This window comes from Tauraco erythrolophus, chromosome 3, assembly GCF_009769465.1.
Source record: "Tauraco erythrolophus isolate bTauEry1 chromosome 3, bTauEry1.pri, whole genome shotgun sequence".
In the NCBI taxonomy this organism is placed as follows: domain Eukaryota; kingdom Metazoa; phylum Chordata; class Aves; order Musophagiformes; family Musophagidae; genus Tauraco; species Tauraco erythrolophus.
The window spans coordinates 85,463,102-85,486,075 of record NC_141467.1 but is presented as its reverse complement, the minus strand read 5'-3'; the positions used below and the strand labels follow the sequence as shown (position 1 = coordinate 85,486,075).

Here is a 22,974-nt window from a genome sequence, read left to right as displayed (position 1 = left end):
TCTGATAATAGGTGTAGCTGCTTCTTTCATACGGCTAGTCAGGCTCAAAATTATCTGAATATGGGAGCTTCCCAAGAGGAGGAAATTATCCGAATTAGCAAAGGCTCCTTTCTCAGTCCAGGCTTAACTAAATCAAAGTTCACTTAAAAGCTTATTAGAGCTTTTGGCTCCATACAGACGTCACATTTCTGGGAAGTTTTGATCAAAAAGCTTGGCAAGGCTACAACTACAATATTGTTATAAGTCACTAAATGTTATTGATATGTTTAAAACAGAAATTCTGTGTCCATTTTACATACAATTTATCTCAAATACAGTGAGCAAGACCACGGCACTTATACGTTTGTCAGAATATTCATCCTCCTTTTCAATCTTTCAAAGGTATTTCCATCTTACAATAAAGCCTGCTAATAATGCCCAAGCAGCCCATACAATAACCAATGAAAAAAAAAGGAGTAACAGTGCTGATTACAGAATTAAAGGACGCAGCAGGTATTGACTTTTAATAGACAATAATTTTTCACAGTTTTCATTCGTGATTCCATTCTTGATTATTGACAGAACAAACTGCAGCAGCTGTCCAGGGAAAGAGAAACTGTTCTACTGGGTAGTTTTCCTATGCCACTGCCCACATCGTGATCTATCCACATTTACAAAATTTCCAAAGTCTAAACTGAAACAAATATTCTCAGACAGCCACTGACAGCTTTGAGTGTTGTATCTGTATTTAATGGAATAAAAAACACAAACCAACTTGTCAGACACATCACTGTGCCAAGCTCAATTACCCAAATAAACAGAAGTAATGGTTAATTTTACTTGCTGCTTGCTTTTTTTGAAACTACCTCAGTGTTGATTTTTGCCATCTCTTCCCGGAAGGATTACATCTGCCTAGTTTAAAGTTTCACTTCCAAATACCATGTCCAAAACCTAAAAGCTTGCTACAGAAAATCTGTATAAATTTGGGAAAAGATCGTTCATTCTTTGGGGAAAATTAGCCTTGATCCTACAAGGAATCTTATTTAAGCAAGCACCGTCTGTGGGACAAGCAGTACTTCGATTGCCGATGCAAATAGGTCGTGACCTGCCATGATGGAAGCCCCTCGGGAACTTTTCCCTGGTGAGCAGTCACTCTAAACGTGTCTTTCTCCACCAGTAGCCCTGAGGCAGATGCCTACGTGCCAGCCAAACAGCACGTGGAACCCCAACATCAACAAAGTCACACTGAAAGCAGTTAAAATAGATAGGGATGAGGAGAAAAATATTTTTGCGCTACATTTCAGATTTACACCTCTCATTATTTGCACAATGCAGAACACAGCATATTTTGTCATCCTCTACAAGGAAGAGAACTACTGGACCTGTGCTGACTCACGCAAGTTAAAAAGGCGGCTCTTCCTCCTTCCAGCCATCCCTTTGAGCTTGGATAAAGGGCCTCCCATCTGGAAGTGTTTTCCCAAAGTTATTCACTTCGTGCTCTTACACACACACACACACACGCACACACACAGGCCCAGGGACTTTGAGAACTAAACTGCAGTCACCATGACACCATGAATAATACATCTTTCTATACGCTTGCATGTCATTCAGCATTGGATGAAGAAATCCATCCTCTTAACATTCTTTGTGAAGCACCCACAAATGATCTAAGCAGACTGGAGATGTTGAACAGGACAGGTCTGTTGTCTGATGTCCTCTCAGTCCAAGGCAAAGGCTGATACGCTGACCTTTAGGTGTGCATTGGTAATTGAGTGCAGCGAAGCTAAGAATGTGCAAAAACTTCCCAGATTCAGGATCAATCCAGCAAACTGACTCATCTGTACCCTCACCTCCGCATCTAGCCCCAGTGAAACTGGTAGGGCACCACATCGGTACGACTCTTCTGCAAGATTCCTGCTATGCAGAGGCCACGCGGAGAAAAGATGCAGAGGACAGTCCCTGGCAGGAGCAGAAACCTGCAGGCAGACTCACGCCGATGTACAGCCCTACCAACGGCTGGGTGGAGACTCCCGTGCTGTGCTGGTCCAGTCTTATTTAGCCCTTTCCAGTTGCAACGGCGCCTGCTCACCAAGAACGCTAGCCTTGGGGTCCCAACTGCAGATGAACGGCACTTTCTTTGAAACATGCCACAGGAAGTCCTACTATAGCACACGGGTTGAGCAGGCCTTCGTGCTTCTCTCCAGCCTTTCTTCCTTCTAGACAAACACGAAAAGGATTGCACTGCAAATTTCCTCATCACTGAACAAAATAAATTCACCTATGAAGTGCACCGATAAAGATTTTCCATTTCACATCCAGCAGTTGAAAAACAACTTTCTCTACTTGCGGTGGTTTGGGATGGGGTGGAGTGGTGTTGGGTTTTTTGTTTGTTTGGTTTGGTGTTTTTTTTTTTTTGTGGGGTGGTGCTCGGGGGTTTTTTGAGTGGGCTTTTTTTCTTGTGGGTTTTTTTTTTTTTGCATGGTGGGTTGGTTTTTTTTTGAGGGTTTGTTGTTTGGGGTTTTTTATTTGACTGTTTTTTTAAGAGGAAGGTAGATTAATGACCATTTATTTCTGAAAACTAGTCTCTGGGTTGAATCCAACTTCCAGCTGGTGCCTATCAAGAGGATACAGATCTGCAAGGGTGCAGAGTCATTCCAGATAAGACAATGACTAATATCAAGCACTTTATTCTCCATGTAGACTCAAGTACCTGTAGTTAGTCCTAAAATTTTATTCATTCTATTCATGTCCTCTCCCTGCATACCGAGGTACATGCACATTGCAGAGCACTATTTTACTGGAATCTGTATGGTTTAGATTTTAATGGAGTGTTGGTTTTAGAGCTGAATATATGGAAGCTCTTGAGTTACAAGAAGAAGAATTATTATTGCAAACCTGACTACAGCTACAGTTGGAGTTCTTGGAAGATGAGGGTGCAAGTAACAAGAAGCTAACAAATCCATGCCAGTAAGTCAAGTTTAATTTGCTTTCCTTTTCCCCTCCCTTCTAAAGCTGGCTGAAGTACAAGTTCCACTGTAAACGCAGCGACTAGCAAACATGGATGCCACCACAAATACAGCACTGCCAAGAGGAAGTCCTCCATTGACTAATAACAGAGTTTCCAATAGCAACTGCAAGATATTCTGGGCACTGAACCGAAGAGATTTAGGGATATATTCTAAACAAGATGTGCTTTTTGCAAGTACAGAATATGAACTGTATAACGTTTAGAGAAAAGGTTTTTAAGAAGTCACCACTAACTTGTATTGCAAAGGCAGAATCACAGGTTTTACTGGCTCTTCAATGGCCTTTACCTCAACAGGTACCACCATTAAGCTCTCCCTATCAAGCCTATTATCAAAGTGTGGCTGGAACAAATAAATATTCAAGTCATCGCTACAGTTTGGCATTGCAAAGGTCTCAAGTTTTTGCGGTACACTGAAGCAGTATCAAAACTTAGCCTTTTATTTTGAAAAGAGGAGACTGCATGCTTGATAGTAATATTTTTGTGCAGCATTTGTCACTGTCAAGAGCACAATACAGAACATAATCAAGTTCATTTGTTAACTAAGTAATCCATTCTTTGAAAACCTATTCTTTAATGCAAGACAGTGCCAGTGACATATTACAAAATCATTTACTAGAACTGGAAAATGACTTTTATAAAGATCACATTATATCACAGCTTCTCTTTTGTACCCTTGCTGAGACTGCAGGGCATTTCATAGTTACTTCTCCTGCAGACTCAGGATTTTTTATATTTTTTTTTTCATTTGCATATGGAAAACACCCTGAATTTCCATTGCTGCAATTCAATAGTTCTATCAAAGACTGCCCATGCATTTTCATAGAAGTAATTTATTTCATCTTTGAAGTAAATACAAATTTGTCAGAAATATGTGCTAGGCCAATTTGTAAGCTCTACTATGTGGGAATTATGCCAAAAATACAAGCACAAATCAGAGTCCTAAATAGTAATGTCAAAAAAATGCTAGTAGTGAACACTAGAAGGTTCTAAGCAGCCAAAGGAGATTAAATTTGTCATCAAATCACTGAAAACAAGAAACAGAACAAACTTCCTTAGAGAGAAACTGATATATTATATGCCCAAGTCTGGCATTGTTATGTTAAAAGTTGCCTCTGAATAAAACATTATATAGGACGCTTTCCAGCAGCATAGATGCCTGCTGCATGAGAATGCTGCACTGTTGTTCTTTAATACCTTGGAGGTAAAATGTTATGCATCACTAAGTAATTTTAGTCTACAGTACAGCTTCCCAGCATGTTTAATTTTAGAATGCAACCAAGTTATTTGAGATGTAGGTAAAACAGAAAAAGACTAATGAGGGTTTAAAACTCTAGATGGCACACTCATACAATAAAAGACTATAAAGCTCAAAAGAAATACACAGGTTCACCTACGAGATTTTCTTGGTTTTCCACCTGAAACGTATCTGCAAATACCGTTCTGAGGCCAGTTTGTAAATGACTATTATAAAAGGATCTGCACCATTTCCCCAAGTTAAAATTGGGTGATTTAATCTAATACTATGCAGTATTTGCAGTTTTATATTTCAACAGTACTGAATTAAGTTAATTTAAGATTACAGATACAATTAATTCTCATGGCATGGCACCCATCCCGTCTCACTATCATACTCCAACCCACTTTGTGGATAACACGAATGAGATCTTACATGTTTCTTAATGGCACAATCTCAGGCAACAACCAGTTCAGTTAAACACTTTTTCAAGCTTTGAATTCACAGGGGAAGTGTGAGGGTGGTGAGGCACTGGAACAGGTTGCCCAGAGAAGTTGTGGATGCCCCATCCCTGAAGTTGTTCAAGATCAGGTTGGATGAGGCTTTGAGCAACCTGATGTAGTGGAAGGTGTCCCTGCCCATGGCAGGGGAGTTGGAACTAGATGATCTTTAAGGTCCCTTCCAACTCAAACCATTCTATGAAGTTTTTGATGCTGCTTTGCTTTTAAGCAGGAGCTCAGCTTTCGTTTATTACATCAAGTTCAGGGTCATAAAAAGGACATTTTAATATACAGCCTTTAACCTACCCATCTATTTAGAGTAGGTAGTATAAAATCTGAGACTCAAATCAGGTTGGATGCTGGTCACACAGTCATCAAAAAGACACTGCAGCATTTTTATTAGAATTTAATAAAATTAAATTTTTTTATTATTATTTTATTATTATTTTTTATTTTTTTTTAAATTAATTTTTTTATTAGAGTACGTTGCTGCTGTAATGCAATCTTACTGAAGCTGTAATAAATAATAGCTGTGCACCTGAATTGCCACAGTACACATCTGAACAACATTCAGAATGATCAGAACTGCAAAATTCATGAAATAGGGTGTTTGACTAATTATCTGAGTAAATAAACAAGTGTCTAAAATACAAACAAGATACAGATTTACAGTGTACTAGATGCTTCATGCTAACAGCATAAACCCACTTCTATCCTCCAGTAAATACAAAGCAGTTGAACAAGTTATCTCATCCTTACGGTGCCATGACACTTGGTTACTGCAGAGAAGCTAATATACCATAGCTCACACCACAGTGAAGGGGGACCCATACTGTAGGTACAAAATTAGCATGGACCAGCATGCAGCCCTGCGTTCAGACGGTTTTGAACTTCATGATGTGGAACATATGTACAACAAAGGACACACAGAAGGAATAGAAGAAGTGCACATACATACACTGATTGGAGAACTACATGGACATGGAAGCATTTGCTCACAAAGCCACAGCAAAGAATGTCTTTGGCCTTAAGCCAGTACAAAGGCCCCTCTCAAAAAAAGTACACGAATAACTTTTTTCCATTTCGACAGTACTGGCCATCAACTGATTAATAAAACCATTAGCATCAAGTTTTTTCTGTAATAAAGTGTATTCATAATCACTCCTTGCTGTGTGGCATATATTTACCAGAAAGTGTACATCTGTAGCATGCTTTTACTCTTAAATACGCAAACGAGAAAAATTTCTAACATACGTTACTCGTCTACATACATAAATTCACAATTTCCATTTAAAAGTTGAAAAAAATCACTGTCTTTTTTTTAATCATTTAACAAGTTTATTTCTACAAATTATGGCTTAAAAGCAGGTACTGTAAATACAAAAATCTCAAGAGACTGATGTGCAGCACATCATTTCTTTATATTGTCTTTGTGGTACATTATTCATTTCAGTGGGTATTCATCTCATAGCAGCAATAAATAGACATTTTAATTTTCATAAAGCATTATTTTAGATAGCAAATTAATCAGTACAAAATCAACTTTTAACAGCACTAGAGTAACATAACCCATAGGTCATTATAGGTTGGTCATGGAATTGGAAAATTTCATATTTGATCTCTATGCCAACCTAAGATTGAGTGATTTGCAGAGTCTCCAACATGTCCTCCACTGCCTTCAAAGAGTATTTAGTTTCTTTCTTACTGCGACCTGCAAACTAAACAAAAACAAAAAAGGATTATTATTTGTTGTAGATCAGAAATTCTGTGCACAGGGCCTGTATAAATAACAGTCCTAAACAGCAAGTACCAAAAATTTACTCTAATTACTACAAACCTAAAAGCACAGCCTCTTTATTGTTTCACTGAAACTCAACATTTTTACTAGAATACAAGCTACATCTAATAGCTTCCTCTAATAAGTAATGAAAAATACAATGGAACTCCTTAATTTTACTCATTTGCTCTGAATCTGAATACTCAGCACTTATAAATACCCTACTTTCAAATTTAGCCTTTATCTGAATAGGGATCTTCCTGTTGTTTTGTTTGCTCCACAAAGTTTAACATCATTTTTTATTCCAGACTTGAATTTTTTGTGTGATCCAAATTAGATTATGTTCATAATTTAAATGGTGGCAAGATTTGGACCCGTTATTGAAGCTAATCTACTTTCTATTTTTGTTACAGCGAGACAGAGAAATTTCTACTTACCAAAATCTACTATAAAATAATCCAGTCATATATAATTATGTTTTATGGTTCAAAGTAACTGCGAGTAATGCCCTTGTATTTGATTGCAACCTCCCATTACAACAGCAATTTCAGAAAGCATTTGAAACGTCTGTCTTGATGACAGAGAAAGACACAGCTTAATAAATACTACTTATGGCTTTACATTCTCTAAGACACATGCAGTCAAGTTTGGGAAAGGAAGGGGTAGAAGGGTAGGAAATGTTTATCACCCTACATTGAACTCAAAAGAGTTTTTCTGGCTGTACTTATGATTCCCATCACTCATCAGCCACATCTAACACAGTAGATTTATTCACTAGGTTGGTCTTTAGTCAAATGAAACTCTTAACCATTTTTAATACACCTGCATTAAAAAGTTTTGCATTTCGGGTTGTGAGGGGTGGTAAAGAAATTACAGAAGTAGTAACTATACCTTGCTGCTAGTAAAATAGCCTATTCTTTACCTAAATGTTAACATCTAAACACTCAATAAATTTTCAATTTCATGTTTTTTATTTCAAATACCACTGATGTCTTGCACAGTTAGTCCTTGATTTATAATGTGTCCCTTCTCTCTTGTAATTAACTTAATTTAGCAAACCCTTCATGATCTGTTAAGAAAGATTAAGTCATCAAACCCAGGTAATATCACACCAGCAACAAGCTGCAGAACCTGTTAACCTGCTTTTGACCCCCAGGCTACAATCTAACATTGAGATTCCCAATCAGTACCGAGTTCTTATAGTTTTAGCACAGTAAATGAAAAGCTATTTCACATTAAATAGTTAGGAAAATGAAATGTTGTTTATTGTGACAACACTTTATAGTTGAGACATACTGAAAACACCACATTTTCCTATTTCATATTTCCAGATGATGAACTGATGTGTCATGTTTTGACTCTAGCAGTATGTATAAACTCATTATTCAGGTTGTGCAGTTTCCAGTGACCTGCCATCGTCAACTTCACAGGAAAATCAGATTTCTTTACACTCTCCTAGGTGAAAGAACTAACTTTTGCTTAGATCTGACTTAATATAATATCGTTTATTTGATCACACTAAGCAAGAACAGTCTCAAGCAGATAAAAACAAGCAAATGAAAAAACAGAACTCAAAATCCTCGACTAAAAAATTGTTTCAAGTTCAAAGCATTCAGAGATTTCATTAAAAAGTGCAGAAGCCTGAATATACTGTGGTCAAAAAGCACACTTGGCAAGACACACAGAAAGTATGCAGAGTAAAGCTTCAAAATGAGATGAATTTTACTTATTTTACTTCTCTTCAGGGACACTGAAAGTAAAACTGACATAAGACATTAGTTTAAAAAATGTTACTTGCTAATTTCAAGAGCGGTTGCCTTCATGATACTGACGTCTACTTTAAGCTGAACAAATAAAACCAAACTCTGCGTCATAACAAACAGAAGTATACTTGGAAATGTAATCACTTCAAATTTGCCCTGACGAACAATTATTTTGTCTATTCTGTCATTACACAGTAATTTGACTGATTGAGCCGGAATCCATTTCTTAAAATCATGATTTAATTTTCTGTTTCCCAAATGGTTTGTAACAAAATCACCTCTCCAACCATAAATAACATGTGGATTGCTAACACAGAAGAATTTAGCAATGTACCCGGGAAGCATGTATCTGGAAAATTACTACGAGTAGGATCACATTAAAGATTTTTGTGAGCATTAATCAAACTTGCCTGCCTCTGCTGAAACGCTTCTACCAGAGGACATGCTAAACCAATTACCTAATTGAAGAGCACTAGGTTGCCATATTTTGTTTCGATGTTAAAGTAACTGTGACTCATGTCCTCGGTCAGAACAGACACACGTTCTTAACAGGGTCTGCACAGACAGAATAATCCAGTTTCCCTTCTCAGTGATAAGGCAAAACTAAACTTATAATCATAATAAACTTATAATAATTATTTGAATAATAAGTACTTCTCTAGCATCTGAAATTAAAGATTAAATTTTATTTGTTTGTTTTTTTATTTTATTCACCGGGTCAATTAAATTTAAGTGGCCTAGAGAATAATGACCTTTTTTTTTCAGAGCATGTGTTAGCAGCCAGGAATTCCAGCTCCATGCAGCAGCCCTAGCTACAAAAACTTTCTGTCTTCCTTCAAAAGTTTACATTTCTCCTAGATTAGGCACAGATGAGAAGGACTAACCAACCAGCACAGAGGGTTACATATTTAACATTAAAATCAGTATACTGACCAGATGGAGCATCAAAGACCTGTGCTTTGAATTTAAGTTTGACCTTTTTTTGAATTAAAATTATTTAATTCAACTATTCTTTATCACCATATTTTCCTGTAATGAAACTGCTGTACAATCTAACCAACAGTGGTGAAAGTAAGATTTTCTTTTTACATCAAAAGATTGTTTTCTTTAAATAACAATAAACTAAAAAGTTCCTCTGATTTCATAAAAGAACACTCAGGAAAAGCAAAAATCAAGTGCCAAAGCAAACTGCCTGAATGAGAGAATAGATTGAAAGAAGGGGACCAGTGAAAAGATTTCAAATAAACTGCATATGAAAAAAATAAAATGCAACTATAGCCAGTGCTCAATTTGAAAAAATAAAGGCAGTTTTCCAAAATTACTCATAGATTTCATAGATTTCTAGGTTGGAAAAGACCTTAGAGATCATCGAGTCCAACCATCCCTAATCCCCATTAAACCATATCCCCAAGTAGATCATCCACCCTATTCTTAAACACATCCAGGGATGGGGACTCAACCACCTCCCTGGGCAGCCTATTCCAGTGGCTGACAACCCTTTCAGAGAAGAAATACTTCCTAACATCCAACCTGAATCTCCCCTGACTAAGCTTATACCCATTTCCTCTTGTTCCATCACCCAACACTAATGTAAAGAGCCCTTCCCCTACCTTCCCACCATCTGTTCTCAAGTATTTGTAGGCTGTAATCAGGTCTCCCCTCAGCCTCCTCTTCTCCAGGCTAAACAGCCCCAACTCCCTCAGCCGCTCCTCATAAGTTTTATTTTCCAGCCCCTTGACCAGTTTGGTCGCCCTTCTTTGGACTCGCTCCAGGAGCTCAATATCTCTCTTAAAGCGAGGGGCCCAAAACGGGACACAACATTCCAGGTGCGGCCTCACCAGTGCCGAGTACAGGGGCAGGATCACTTCCCTATTCCTGCTGGTCACACTATTCTTGATACACGCCAGTATCCCATTGGCCTTTTTGGCCACCTGGGCACACTGCTGGCTCATATCAAGCCGGTAGTCAACCACCACCCCCAGGTCCTTCTCCGCCAGGCAGCACTCCAGCCACTCTTCCCTGAGCCTATAGCGATGCTTGGGGTTTTTATACCCCAAGTGAAGGACTCTGCACTTGGCCTTATTAAAGCTCATGCCATTGGCCTCAGCCCAACGATCCAGTCTGTTCAAATCCCTCTGAAGGGCCTCCCTACCCTCAAGCAGATCGACACAGCCTCCCACCTTGGTGTCGTCCGCAAATTTACTGAGGGTACATTCAATCCCCTCATCCAGGTCATTGATAAAGATGTTAAACAGAACTGGACCCAGCACTGAGCCCTGGGGAACCCCACTGGTGACCGGCCTCCAGCCGGATTTAGCCCCATTTACCACCACTCTTTGGGCCCGGCCATCCAGCCAGTTTTTAACCCAAAGGAGGGTGTGCCTATCCAGGCCAGCAGTTACCAGTTTCTCAACCAGAACATTATGAGAGACTGTATCAAAGGCTTTACTGAGGTCAAGGAAAACTACATCCACAGCCCTTCCCTCGTCAACCAGGCGGGTCACCCTGTCATAGAAGGTGATCAGGTTTGATTGGCAAGACCTGCCTTTCATAAACCCATGTTGACTGGGCCTGATCACCCGGTTAACCTGTATGTGCTCATTAATAGCACTCAAGATAACCTGTTCCATGACTTTGCCCATTACCGAGGTCAAACTGACAGGCCTGTAGTTCCCCGGATCCTCCTTCCGCCCTTTTTTGTAAATGGGGGTAACATCCGCCAGCCTCCAGTCCAGCGGAACTTCCCCAGTGAGCCAAGACTGTCCAAAGATAATGGACAGGGGTTTGGCAATGACATCCGCCAGCTCTCTCAAACTGCTGGTAATTCAAGTTCAAATCCAGACTGAAAATGGGGAAAGATCTCACTGAAGACAATTGTTCGAAAGTAACTTTTTGAATTAGTAATTTCATATTTTAAAGTTACAAATTCGTATAATCTGTCTAGGCACCCAAGTTAGGATTCTAAATGCATCTTATTCTCTAGAACATGACCACAGGAAAAATCACCTTTAACAGTATAAGAAGGTCCAACCAATAAAATAAGTCAATGCCAAACTCAACAGGCTCTTAAGGCTCTTATTACACTTCACAAAGCGCTTCGGATAATGCAAGGAAAGTGGGGAGGATTTATAGACGTAATATAAGTATCTAGCTTAAAACCTGGCTAGGCAACCTTCCACTAATGGAAGAACGCTCTAAGGGCTTCCACTGGCACAAGCAACCAAGGTTTCATGCTTAGGTCCAAAAGATGACAATTTCCAACCGTTCAACATGCTGAGGGAGCAACAAATCAATACTGACTCATAGGGGAAACTGCCACCTACTACATCACCAAACACTATTTGCTGTAGCAGCTGGATGTTGTAAGCCTGTGACACACACTGGAGTGGCCAAACCCTTCTGCAGCCATGTAACAAGCTCAGCAGGGCTGGGCTGGGGCAGTCCTGTCCAACTCCAGTCACTACAGCTTCTTGTGGTACTTCTGTGAAGAGGAAAGGGGTGTTCACGCCATTTGCTCACCAAACGCTAGCTTCAGCACTTATGTTTTCTGTATAGCTAAATTCCCCCTTACCACTCCAGTCAGATAGAGCACTCATCACTTCATGTCCCAAGCAGCTAAAAAGAGCAGCTGAAGTATGCAACATACCACAAAAGTATGAAGTCACAAAGAAATTATGATGTGCGTTTTAAATATATGTTAGTTGTGTTAACGTGATCTGTCCTGGTAAGCATTAACCAAAAATGCTTAACGTAGGATCCAAAAGAGCTTCACAGAAAGAGTGAAACTGCACCTTCCAGTGAAAAAAAAACACCACCAAACAAAACCAAACCACCAAAAAAACTTCACACCCCAAGAACCTCCCGCAACACTACCACCACTCCCAATGTAAGTCATATTTTATTAAAGATAATGTGACGTTAACAGAAAGCCATGTGGACAGGAAAAAAGAAAAAAAAAAGGCAAGTTTATCTGGCTGTGAGTCAAGTAACTACAAACTGTCATAATTAAGCTTTCATTATATTTAGAACCATGAGATGCCTATTTCTAGGCCTTAATCTTGGTATGCCACCATTCCACAGCCAAGACTTGTTTTACGTCATAAAGGCTTACAATACAAAGGCAAATACAGGTATTTATGCATAACTTTTCAAATAGCTGAAAAGCCTCCTAATGACTTCAGTAAGCTTTGATTATGGCCTACAAAATCTACATTTTCACAATTCAATGGGCATTTTTCTACAAAACTACACAAAACCAACTTCACTCACAATTACTAAGGTAATTATTAGGAACACCATTAAATATGATTTTGAAAGGTCAGAATAAACTAAAGGAAAACAAAATTCTAGAATTTCAGTTTGTTTTCTAGTAAAACAGAAGTAGATGACCAAGTGACTGTAGGAATTAAGATACATCAAGTTTTATTAAAATACTTAGCTGCAGAACCGAGTCTTGGAGGTCAACATTACACTAGTGCACATTTGGCTAATGCTAGTAGAAAAAAAATCTGTTCAAAGCTAATAAGTAAAGAATACTAATCAATAACTGTAAAAGATCAACATTGTATTAATTAAGGGCTCAAGGGAATCAAACAGAAGCAGAAGGCAAAAAATCCAAGCAAATTATGCTGATTTAAATGTCGCATCTAACCTCTTGAACAGCAGTCAACAGAAGTGCAGAAAAGAACATGTTCTTTAAGAGTATCGTAAAAGAATGATGTACTAACCTGGTATGCTCTATTTATTTGGTTAGCTGCCCAGCTGGCATACTTCATATTATCTTTTTTCATTTTTGCACTTGCTTTTGGATTGGAAGCAATATGACTGGCAGACTAGGAATACAAAAACAAAAATAGTGTCACTATAAAATACATATGCATGAAATAAACTGAGAGCGTTCAACACCTTTGCATTCAGAGGCCCACGCACAGTGATAGTGGAAAAACAGAAAAAATAAAAACAGTTACTGGTAAATAGCATCCAACTAAGAATTAGCTAAACTTTTGGTTTTTTTTTTTTCTAATTAAAGCTAAACTAGACTTCAGTTCAGTTCTGTACTGAGTTAGGAATCAAACCTGGATATGATCAGCTTTTCCTAAAGTGAGAGTTATTATTAGTTTTCCCCATTCTATTTGTTACAAGAGTTGATATAAAACACACATCACTTGGATGTCCAAACTGCCACTAAAAACATGACATTTTTTCCTGTGGCATCAGAAAACAAATAAACTATGCCCATCTTCACCTGAAAAAATAAAAAATATTATTTAAGAATGAAACTCATCTCAGAGACTTTTCCACTTATATAAATAAGTCCACTTCACAGAGAATCATTGCTACTCCCTCCCAGAACATCTTTATGAGTGCAAAAGTACTTGAATGCAAAGAACCACAGAACCTTACTCTCACCCATCAATGAAGATCCTCCAGAGAAGGCTTTAAAAAGGAGCGGGGAAGCAAACACCTCCATGCTACACTTCAAACTCAAAGAATGTTCCCTTCCTTCCTGAAACTACCTCCAAAAGTGGGAGGAGAGTGGGATTGTCAAAGAAGCAGCCTTCACAAATGCAGGAAAGCATTCTCTGAAGTCACGCCTGCATGAACTGAATTTGTGATCTAGTACAGGGTCAGGGTCCTACAATGAGGCATCATTCTCTCTGGTTTCCTGAATTCGATGAAGTACTGACCAGTTTCCTCAGCAGATATGGCTGAAAGCCTTTGTGGAGAATTTACCAGAGTTATGGACGTTCTTTGGGGACTACAAACACTAGGCATGTCTGTCAAGTACAAAAGCAGCAGCCACAGCAGGACCAGATCCTAAAGCCTGGAAACAGCATTGCAAAGAAATTAGGAGCCAAAGGGTAGATACAGAGGCAGCGATGGCAAGCTGTGCTTGCAAAAACCATCTAGTGAAACGTGGCAGCAGCCAGCCGAGGAAAACTGAGGAACTGAAGCACACCATACATGCATTTTTTGCAGCAAGGAACTTGCATTATGCAAATCAGAGTTATTGTGTGTGACTTTCAGGCACTGCCAAATCAAAAAGTTTCTCAAATGCTTGGGTCATATTAGCTCAAGGTTGCCAGCTAGATGATCATAGGTAACAGGCTCTAATTCTACTTTACAGACTGAAAAAAAATAACAGGCAGGATGTAAGATTTGATAGAGGACAAGCCAAGACTGGCCATAATAAACCCTCAGGCCTGTTTCAGAATCAATGCAGAAGTCTGATGTATACACACCTTAAAAATCAGTTTAAGCCAACGAACAGACGTGCTACAAAACTTACTCCTAAAAAGCTAAATGACCTAAGGAACAGCAAGGAGCCAGTCCTTTCTCCTCCTTGAACATACAATCACCAACCCAAGAATCTCTGCAGATGGGCTAAGAAGATTAGATACAAGTCTCTTTGAGTCTTAAAGGCGATGCCTAACAAGTCCTTGAAAGGAAGTGTCTATTGCCTGGTATTTATAGGAAGTCTCAAAGTTACCTGCCTGATGCATTTCTGTAAACTGCCCCTCCCAAGAGACAAAAAGGTGGCCTAGAATTTTTTTTTTTTTTTAAATATATGGAACCTTTCTGGTTTAGTCCAGATCTAAAGAGATTTTTTTAAAAGATCTAAGATTTAAGATCTAAAGGAAGATCTTCAATAGAGGCCTCCATACCTTTGGAGAAACTGAAGAATTGCTGCCAGTACGTGCGACCTGCAGTTACTGTAGTAATGGACACGCTCAAGCTAAAGACTAATTTTGAAATGCAAATTAAAAAATTGTATATAGAAACTGGAGTGAGCAAGAAAACAAATAAAAAAATGCAGGCTGGTTAAAAAATAAAAAAAAAAAAGGAAAAAAAGAAGCCGTCATACTATGCTGGTACTCTTCAGCAGCTCACCATCCCACAGAGAGGAGTATGACTTCAGTGCTTTTTCAAGAAGTTACCTTCATGTGTCAATAATTGTAATTCTTTGAAAAAACGCAGGCAAGACTTAAAGGTTAAAAGAATTTCATGTAAGGAGTACTTACTGGCATAAAATTGTCCATACTCTGTATTTAAAAATAGTGTTGATAATCTGAGCTATTAAGTTAAACCAAAAGAAAAAATCCACACAAAAAAATAGAAAATGGTAAAGGATAATATATATGCATAAAAACACATTCAAAATGATAACATGAAAAAGATATAATCATGCTTACCATGTAAAGTCCAAACAAAGCTCTCATATTTCTGTTGTTAAGCTTCAGCGCTTGTGCAAAATACTTCCTTGATAGTTCAAGGTTTTCAAGCCCCCCTTGAGTGTATTTAATCTGTAAAAATTACAAGCTCCTAAGAATTGCACGTCATCCATACCTCAGGCATTCACTCTTGAAGCAAACATATTATGAAACTGCCTTTCAGGTTTGTTTCACACAGTATTTCAAATCAGGCGAGTCCTATCAAAGGCCAAATACTGGCTTGGGAGAAATCCAAGCTCATTTCAATATAGAAATTTTAAAATATTTAACTATAGGAGAAAAAAAGTCAGCATTAATTTAATTAATTTATTGCTACAAGAATAAAAAGTGATTATTTTTCACCTATAGAATCATAGAATCATAGAATGGTTAGGGTTGGAAGGGACCTCAAAGATCATCTAGTTCCAAACCCCTGCCATGGGCAGGGAAATCCTCCACTACACCAGGTTGCCCAAAGCCTCATCCAACCTGGCCTTGAACACCTCCAGGGATGGAGCATCCACAACTTCTCTGGGCAACCTGTTCCAGTACCTCACCACCCTCAATGTAAAGAATTTCTTTCTTATATCTAACCTAACTCTGCCCTCTTTCAGTTTAAAGCCATGGGTTGGAAAGCACCTTAAAGATCACCTAGTTCCAACCCCCCTGCCATTGGGTAGGGACACTTTCCATTACATCAGGTTGCTCAAAGCCTCATCTAACCTGGCCTTGAACACCTCCAAGGATGAGGCATCCACAGCTCCTCTGGCCAAACTGTTCCAGTGCCTCACCACCCTCAGAGTGAAGAATTTCTTCCTTAGAGCTAATCTAAATCTCCCCTCTTACAGTTTAAAGCCATTAGTCCTATATATACTTAGAACATTGAGATCATCTCTTACGAAAAAGTAACAGAACCTAAAAATCTAAAGCTAAATTCTGACTGCCATAAATCCATACTAACTCTATACTTCTTCAGCACAGCATTACAACAGTACACAAAACGATACAATGCCTTTCATTATCTATACAACTGCAAAATAGTGCACAATGTTTAGAAGATTACTCCATTGTTTTTTTATTCATTTTGCCTGTTATTAGATCAACAGAGACAAATACTAGAAGACATGCTTCACAGTCTTTCTACCAGAAAGCTATTTAGATTTTTAAGTTCTAATGTTAATTTAATTTTATTCACATTAACAAAATAAATTAAATTAAATCAATTCTAAGCAGTTAACAGTATAATTTAGGAAAAAAATAATATACATCTGAAAAAAGGGTGTAAAAAGCTAAAAACCTTGAGCTAAAACTTCCAAGGGCCCCCCCTCCTCGCAGTGCTCTTTCAGGCAAAACTTTCTTTGTGGATTTCAAGATCTGGCTCCACAATAACAGGCAATATATCAGAACCTCCTAGACAGCATTGTTGTGGAAAAGTTTAACTTCTCATGCACTTAATTTGAAAAGTGCATAAACACTTCAACAAGAATAGCTCCTTTAAAAACAAATTTTTATCTTTAATAATTCCTGCCCTTACTCCTACATTTAGCTTAGTCACACCGAGTAACAAAGCACAGTTTTCTTAACATGTTAAGCTCTACGAGATGTTAACATTCTCTGTGTACTCTCTTAAATCTCCCTGGGAAAAATTAAAGAAACCACTTTTATTCCATTTTTCACCACTTCAGTAACATAAAACCAGAATATGTATCCAAATAGAATTGATTTTTCTGAAAATACTTACTTCAGCATATTGCTGACAATATAAATGGTTGTGTGGATTAGTCATCATAAGCTCCTCTAAGCAGAAGGCTGCCTTTGCATAGCTGAGGAGTATAAAAAACAGTGACAAATGAAACAAGTGTATACAGCTCTTTGTTTCAGCTTCTTTACAGAACAATAAAAGAAGTCTTACTTTCCTCCCCACAACTTCAAATTATTCACCATTGAGAAAAAAGTTTTATTTTTAAATGATGCTTGAAACCTCATGCTACTTATTTTTACATCATAGCGAAAAAATATATAACATTTAATGGTCTAGGTATATATGGAACAGCTCATGGAAAGCACTTAATATACTCATTAATAAGTGTCATTTCTTATCAACAGAAGTGATGAGTAGAAACAGGCACTAGGTACTATAAAGACATTTAACTCAGACTACAAAACAGTCCATTTTTTTCTACAAGAAAACTCAGCTACCTGAGGATTCACAAACCAAGCTACAGACCAAAGCACTTACACTGTCAGTTAACTTTATCTGCTCAGTCAACCACAGAAGTGAGATCAAAAACACATACTAAGAACAGTTCTAAAAATCTTAACAGTTCCAATCTATACGCAAAAATAGCATCATACTAGTCCAAATGGGCAAAAACTTGTTATTGAAAAAGAAAAGGCTAGTACTTGTTCTTTAAATGAAAGCTTTCAGAAAGAATTGAGAAGTCAAACTCAAAATGTAGGCTTATTTAATTACACAAATCAGCTTCACAATCTTTAAACTAATAGGGTTTCCTGCAGAATTTGCATCTTCTAGAGATATGTGATTGCACTGTTGCACAGAGTTCACATGATAGGATTCCAAAATTCAGAGACTTTGGAATGCTTACAATGACAGTGTGGGTAGATATTTATATCAGAGTAAAAGCAATTTAGCAATTATGAGACAATTTTAAACCATATAATCTGTAAAACCTTACTTCTTAAAATGAGTATGTTGTGGTTTTCTGCACGTTATGATAGTTGCTTAAGTATTTCAAACATTAATTTGCAGATAAAAGGATGGCCACCTCATTCTCCAGAAGCAGAGGCCACACTCCTCGCAATGGAACACAGCACAGAACTGAGGACTATATAAACCTCGTACATCTAGGTGTGTTAATGAACAATGGTAACAGCATGGTGACTTCCCAGGTGAGACTAAATTTGTGACATCGATAAAACAAATAAGCTGATTAATTGTTTCCTTTTTTTAAAATTAACTTTCAGTTGCTTTTTAGCCAAGATTTTGGTTTTTTTCCCCATTTAATCATCAAAATAGTAATAATAATGACGCTCATAAAAGTACAGTGAGCACAGGCAATTTTTTCAATGAACTGGAGAAAGTTCTACATATTATATTTTATTGGAATTACAGACCAAGAAAAATACAAGCAAAAGCAATTTCTTTCTCAGGTTTTATTACACAATTTTGTAATAAAGATTATAGCAAAAAACCCCACCAGTAATGGAATACGTATGTTTGCATCACGCTATCATCACTTTTGTACCGACAGATTTGACAAGCTTAAATATCTTTCTAACCTTTTTTTTTTTTTTTATAAAAAAGCTATTTTCTTGGAAAAGTGGCTGGCAAATATCCCAAAACAAATGGAAATCTGGATATCAAAATTCTAGATTATTCCTTAAGTCAGCATTTCGAAGAGTTTAATAATTATTTTGAGAACGAAATGGAAGGAGAGGTGATGGGGGAACAATTTTTTCATCACAGTGAGAATGACTATTTCTTCCTTGAGAATTTGACTCTTTTACTACTCTCTAGAAAGGAAGGAAGGAAACAATGTGATATAATTCAGGCTGGGCTGAAGAACTAAAGAAGAGGGAAAAAAGATACGCCTTTGGGTGGAGGTTAGAATTAATGCTGTGATATTAGAAAACTTGCACTAAGGCTTTGAGCTAATCCTCTCACACTGGGATTTCCTCCTGTCACTAAAGCAATAAAAAAAAACCTAACAAAAACATTAAATATCCAATAAGCAAGTTACTACAACACTCAGCATTCTTGATTGCATTGGGTTTTGTACCCAGGCGACCAGATGCCTCTAACTCTGGATCCATGTTTTGTTTTGTTTGTTTTTTTTAAAGGTTAATAAAAGTTCTTGCAGAGGTAGGCTAGAAGAAAATCAGAATATCAGTTGTCGTGCTCAACTGATTTTAGAAGTAAAGAATTTAAAATTTATAACTAGTAAAAAACATCACTTCAATGAAAAATCATGGGAAATAAGTGCTGTTCCCTGCTACACTTAAACCACTTCTCTTAAAATATCTGATTTAAAAAAATAACGGAAACATACAGGTAATTAATAAACTGTTTCTGTTTTAAAAACAAATGCCTTTCTTAAAGCATTTGGTAGTCAAGTAAGGTCGGTTATTATTTCATTTTGACGCTTGTTGTATTGGAAACGAGACAGCATACTTTCTAACACTAGTCCTTAAAAAAAAAAAAATCACTCAGATCTTTGACTTACACAGAGTAGGTTTCAATTTAACAGTTTTTATGTGGACTTTGCAAACAACTTACTCATGTTCATTGATGTAAAGTTCTGCAAGTTCATGCCAAGCTTCTTGGTCTCCAACAAATCTGTACAGAGAAGACAAAAGAGGAAAAAAGGGAAAAAAGAAAGAATGTTCAAGGGATTCTGCAAATGATCAGCACGGAAGCAAAAGCGTAAATCAAATGCAAATTCCATTTTAATTAAAAAGATTTACTGGAATAGCAAAACACAATCTGTATTCTTGTAAGACACTCACTGTTCCAGATACTCATTCAGCTCTCGGATGGCCTCAAGATTTTTCCCCTGGGCTTTTCGAATGGCAATCTTACGCTTTCTTGCTGCCTATGGGTTGACATTAATAAAGGATTAGGGTCTCATAATTCCCTGGGTTTTTGTAAAGAAAGCAATTTGACTGTGCAAATTATTATCTCAATACCAGTGGAATTCCACTGCAGAGCAACTGCTAGGTTGAAGTTTATAAACATACCCTATGACATCCCACTGAGAGACTGAAAACCTCTGCTTACAATCACATGATGTATGCTTTTCTTTGGAGGCACAAACTGTATGCATTATTTCATTCAAATAAATGACTGTCCAGATTCTGATAATTACAAAACAGCAGGGGATGCTAATCTTCAGCCATTTCAAAGACCCCCACCTTGTCATTCACAAGATCCATGACTATAGAGGAGAGATGGTGACTGAGTCTTAGGAGAATCCTACAGATGCATCTTGGTTGCCACTGTAAAAACATGGCTTTCAGTCACTTTTAAAGATTCTTGTTGGAGTGCTGAATGCCATCTTTAATTAACATTGAATACACATCAATTTCATAAACAAGTTTCTCGTCGTTCTTAGAGTGCAAAGTAGGTTCTTCAACATAAAGGGAACACAAAATAGCCATTTTAATGGCAAAACTGAGCAATACTTTGTTATGTGGGTGAAAAATATATTTAAATACAAACGAGAATGATTTATATGAATAATAATGTATTTAGATTTTGAACTCCATAAAAGTTGTTACAGACCACCAGGAGAAAAGAAACACAGAATTTTAACACTTGATTATTCTGTACTTCAATCCAATATTCCAGTTTCTGAAGTATGTTGGTTACAGTTCTCTAAAAGCAGTTTTCAGACCTCTAGGAACTGAGAATCAAGATACACTTGAGGTGTAATTCAAAACAAAGGACACCTTCCCAGCAGTCTGACAGAGTTTGGAGCAAACAGCACTACACTTCACCCAGCCTGAAAGTCACCAGACCGGGATTTCATAGATTTCATAGATTTCATAGATTTCTAGGTTGGAAAAGACCTTAGATCATCGAGTCCAACCATCCCTAATCCCCATTAAACCATATCCTCAAGTAGATCATCCACCCTATTCTTAAACACATCCAGGGATGGGGACTCAACCACCTCCCTGGGCAGCCTATTCCAGTGGCTGACAACCCTTTCAGAGAAGAAATACTTCCTAACATCCAACCTGAATCTCCCCTGACTAAGCTTATACCCATTTCCTCTTGTTCTATCACCCAACACTAATGTAAAGAGCCCTTCCCCCACCTCCCCACCATTCTGTCGGGAATCCGACAGAATAAAAGTAAAACCAAATTCCAGTGCAACATGCCTCAAAGAACAAACGCTATCAGCCTCCTGCCTTGTCTATAACCCCTGTTCTCCTGGTGATCACAACCACTGTAGTCAGACATGAGAAGACAGATGGTCCGGTGTGCATGATATGTCTGTATGTACACACACCCCCCTACATGCCATTTCTCCGTGAGATAATATTAATGAAAAAAAAAAAGCACACTTTTCTGGTAGCGAAGTCCCACTGCTTATTCCCCTCGTAGCTCTCACCCTATTTCATATCTTATAAAGAGGTTACACGACTGAGCACCACCTTACAGAAGCCTTGACAGCACAGGAATGGACAACTCTTCAACAAAACCTTAAACGATTTTAATCTCTGAATTGAAGATAGCTCTGAAATGAGTTTGTTCATGATGTACCTTCCTAAGGTCACAGTCACCTACACCCAGAAGGAGTTCTTGTATTTTTACGGTATTTCAAACATCGTTATTTTTAAAAATAATTTCTTATCCTTTGATCATTCGAACAAATTTCTTGGTTCTGGAAGAAGAGAGTGCATAATTTAAGTAAACTAGTTCAAGCTACCAGAAGAGCATAGCTAGAAAGCTTTATTCTTTCCTTTGAGTTCATCCCCTTCACCTCCCGCACAAACATATTATCAATGAATATTCAGTGAAAATGACTCAAGTGAGGAAAAAATATTTCACTCTTCTGCTAAACACAAGGCACACGCAGAGAGAAAATTCATCAGAAAGAGCAAGAGACAAATTAGGACACAGGCAATGTGGTGGGTTTACCCACAGTCATTCTGTTTTCCACTGTTTCTTTGTCAAACTGCAACCTGTGAAGTTACATTCATCATTCTGCTTTTACTGGGAGACGTCTGGCTAAAAGCCATAACTAACTCTGGAAATTTTAACGGCTGACCGCATTTGTCACTATAACAATAATACACAGTGATTATTTTATTTTTGAGTTTTTAAAATAAAGGTAACAGCACAGTTAAACTTTCTTTTTTTTTTTAATATAAAAAGAATGATCCCGCAGGCTCACCGTACTACTGCTACTACCACTAAATAAAACAAAACAAAACAAAACAAAACTCGAACAAACATTGCCATTGCTCTCTATCAGATTTTATGAAGAGGTCTCAAAGCATTTCATAAAGCAGGTCAGCACCCTTGCTATGGTGGGAACACCAGGGCAGTGTTAAACTCATTACCCAAGGCTGATATTATACACAGCCCAGTGACCTGCTCACTGAGCCCGAAAACTGAAAGAAGGGAAAGTGGGGATAACAGCGTGCACAGCCAAAGGAGCGCATCATGCAATTACGGCTTACGAAGACAGAAGCTATTTTTGCAGATGACAGACTACCTACTTTAAAATGTAGCTTTTGGATTAAAAATCCAGTCGTTATTTTCACAATTTAAAGAAAAAACAATCAAGAGACTGAATTGATCAAAACTAAACCGCTTGAGAACTGAAATCATCTGTTTAACATATAAAATCAGCCAATGTCTCTGACAACTTAATTTGCAATGGCAAACAGGAACAGTCTACATAAGCCACCCTCCTTTTTCATTCCTAATGCAACTCCTTCAATCGC

The 22,974-nt window shown here is 37.8% G+C and overlaps 1 protein-coding gene across 2 annotated transcripts in view; it reads right to left on the bottom strand.

Annotated features, from left to right (window-relative positions):
* Positions 1-5,228: 5,228 nt before the first annotated feature.
* Positions 5,229-22,974, bottom strand: part of EMC2 (ER membrane protein complex subunit 2) — a 47,789-nt gene continuing 30,043 nt past the window's right edge. For both annotated transcript variants that reach the window (XM_086608788.1, XM_086608787.1), the window contains 6 exons: positions 20,023-20,108; positions 19,793-19,852; positions 17,237-17,318; positions 15,478-15,588; positions 13,012-13,116; positions 5,229-6,462 (listed from right to left, as the gene is read on the bottom strand). In XM_086608788.1, the coding sequence (XP_086464914.1) occupies positions 6,376-6,462; positions 13,012-13,116; positions 15,478-15,588; positions 17,237-17,318; positions 19,793-19,852; positions 20,023-20,108 (531 nt within the window). In that variant the 3' untranslated portion in view covers positions 5,229-6,375. The remainder of the gene's footprint in view (positions 6,463-13,011; positions 13,117-15,477; positions 15,589-17,236; positions 17,319-19,792; positions 19,853-20,022; positions 20,109-22,974) is intronic.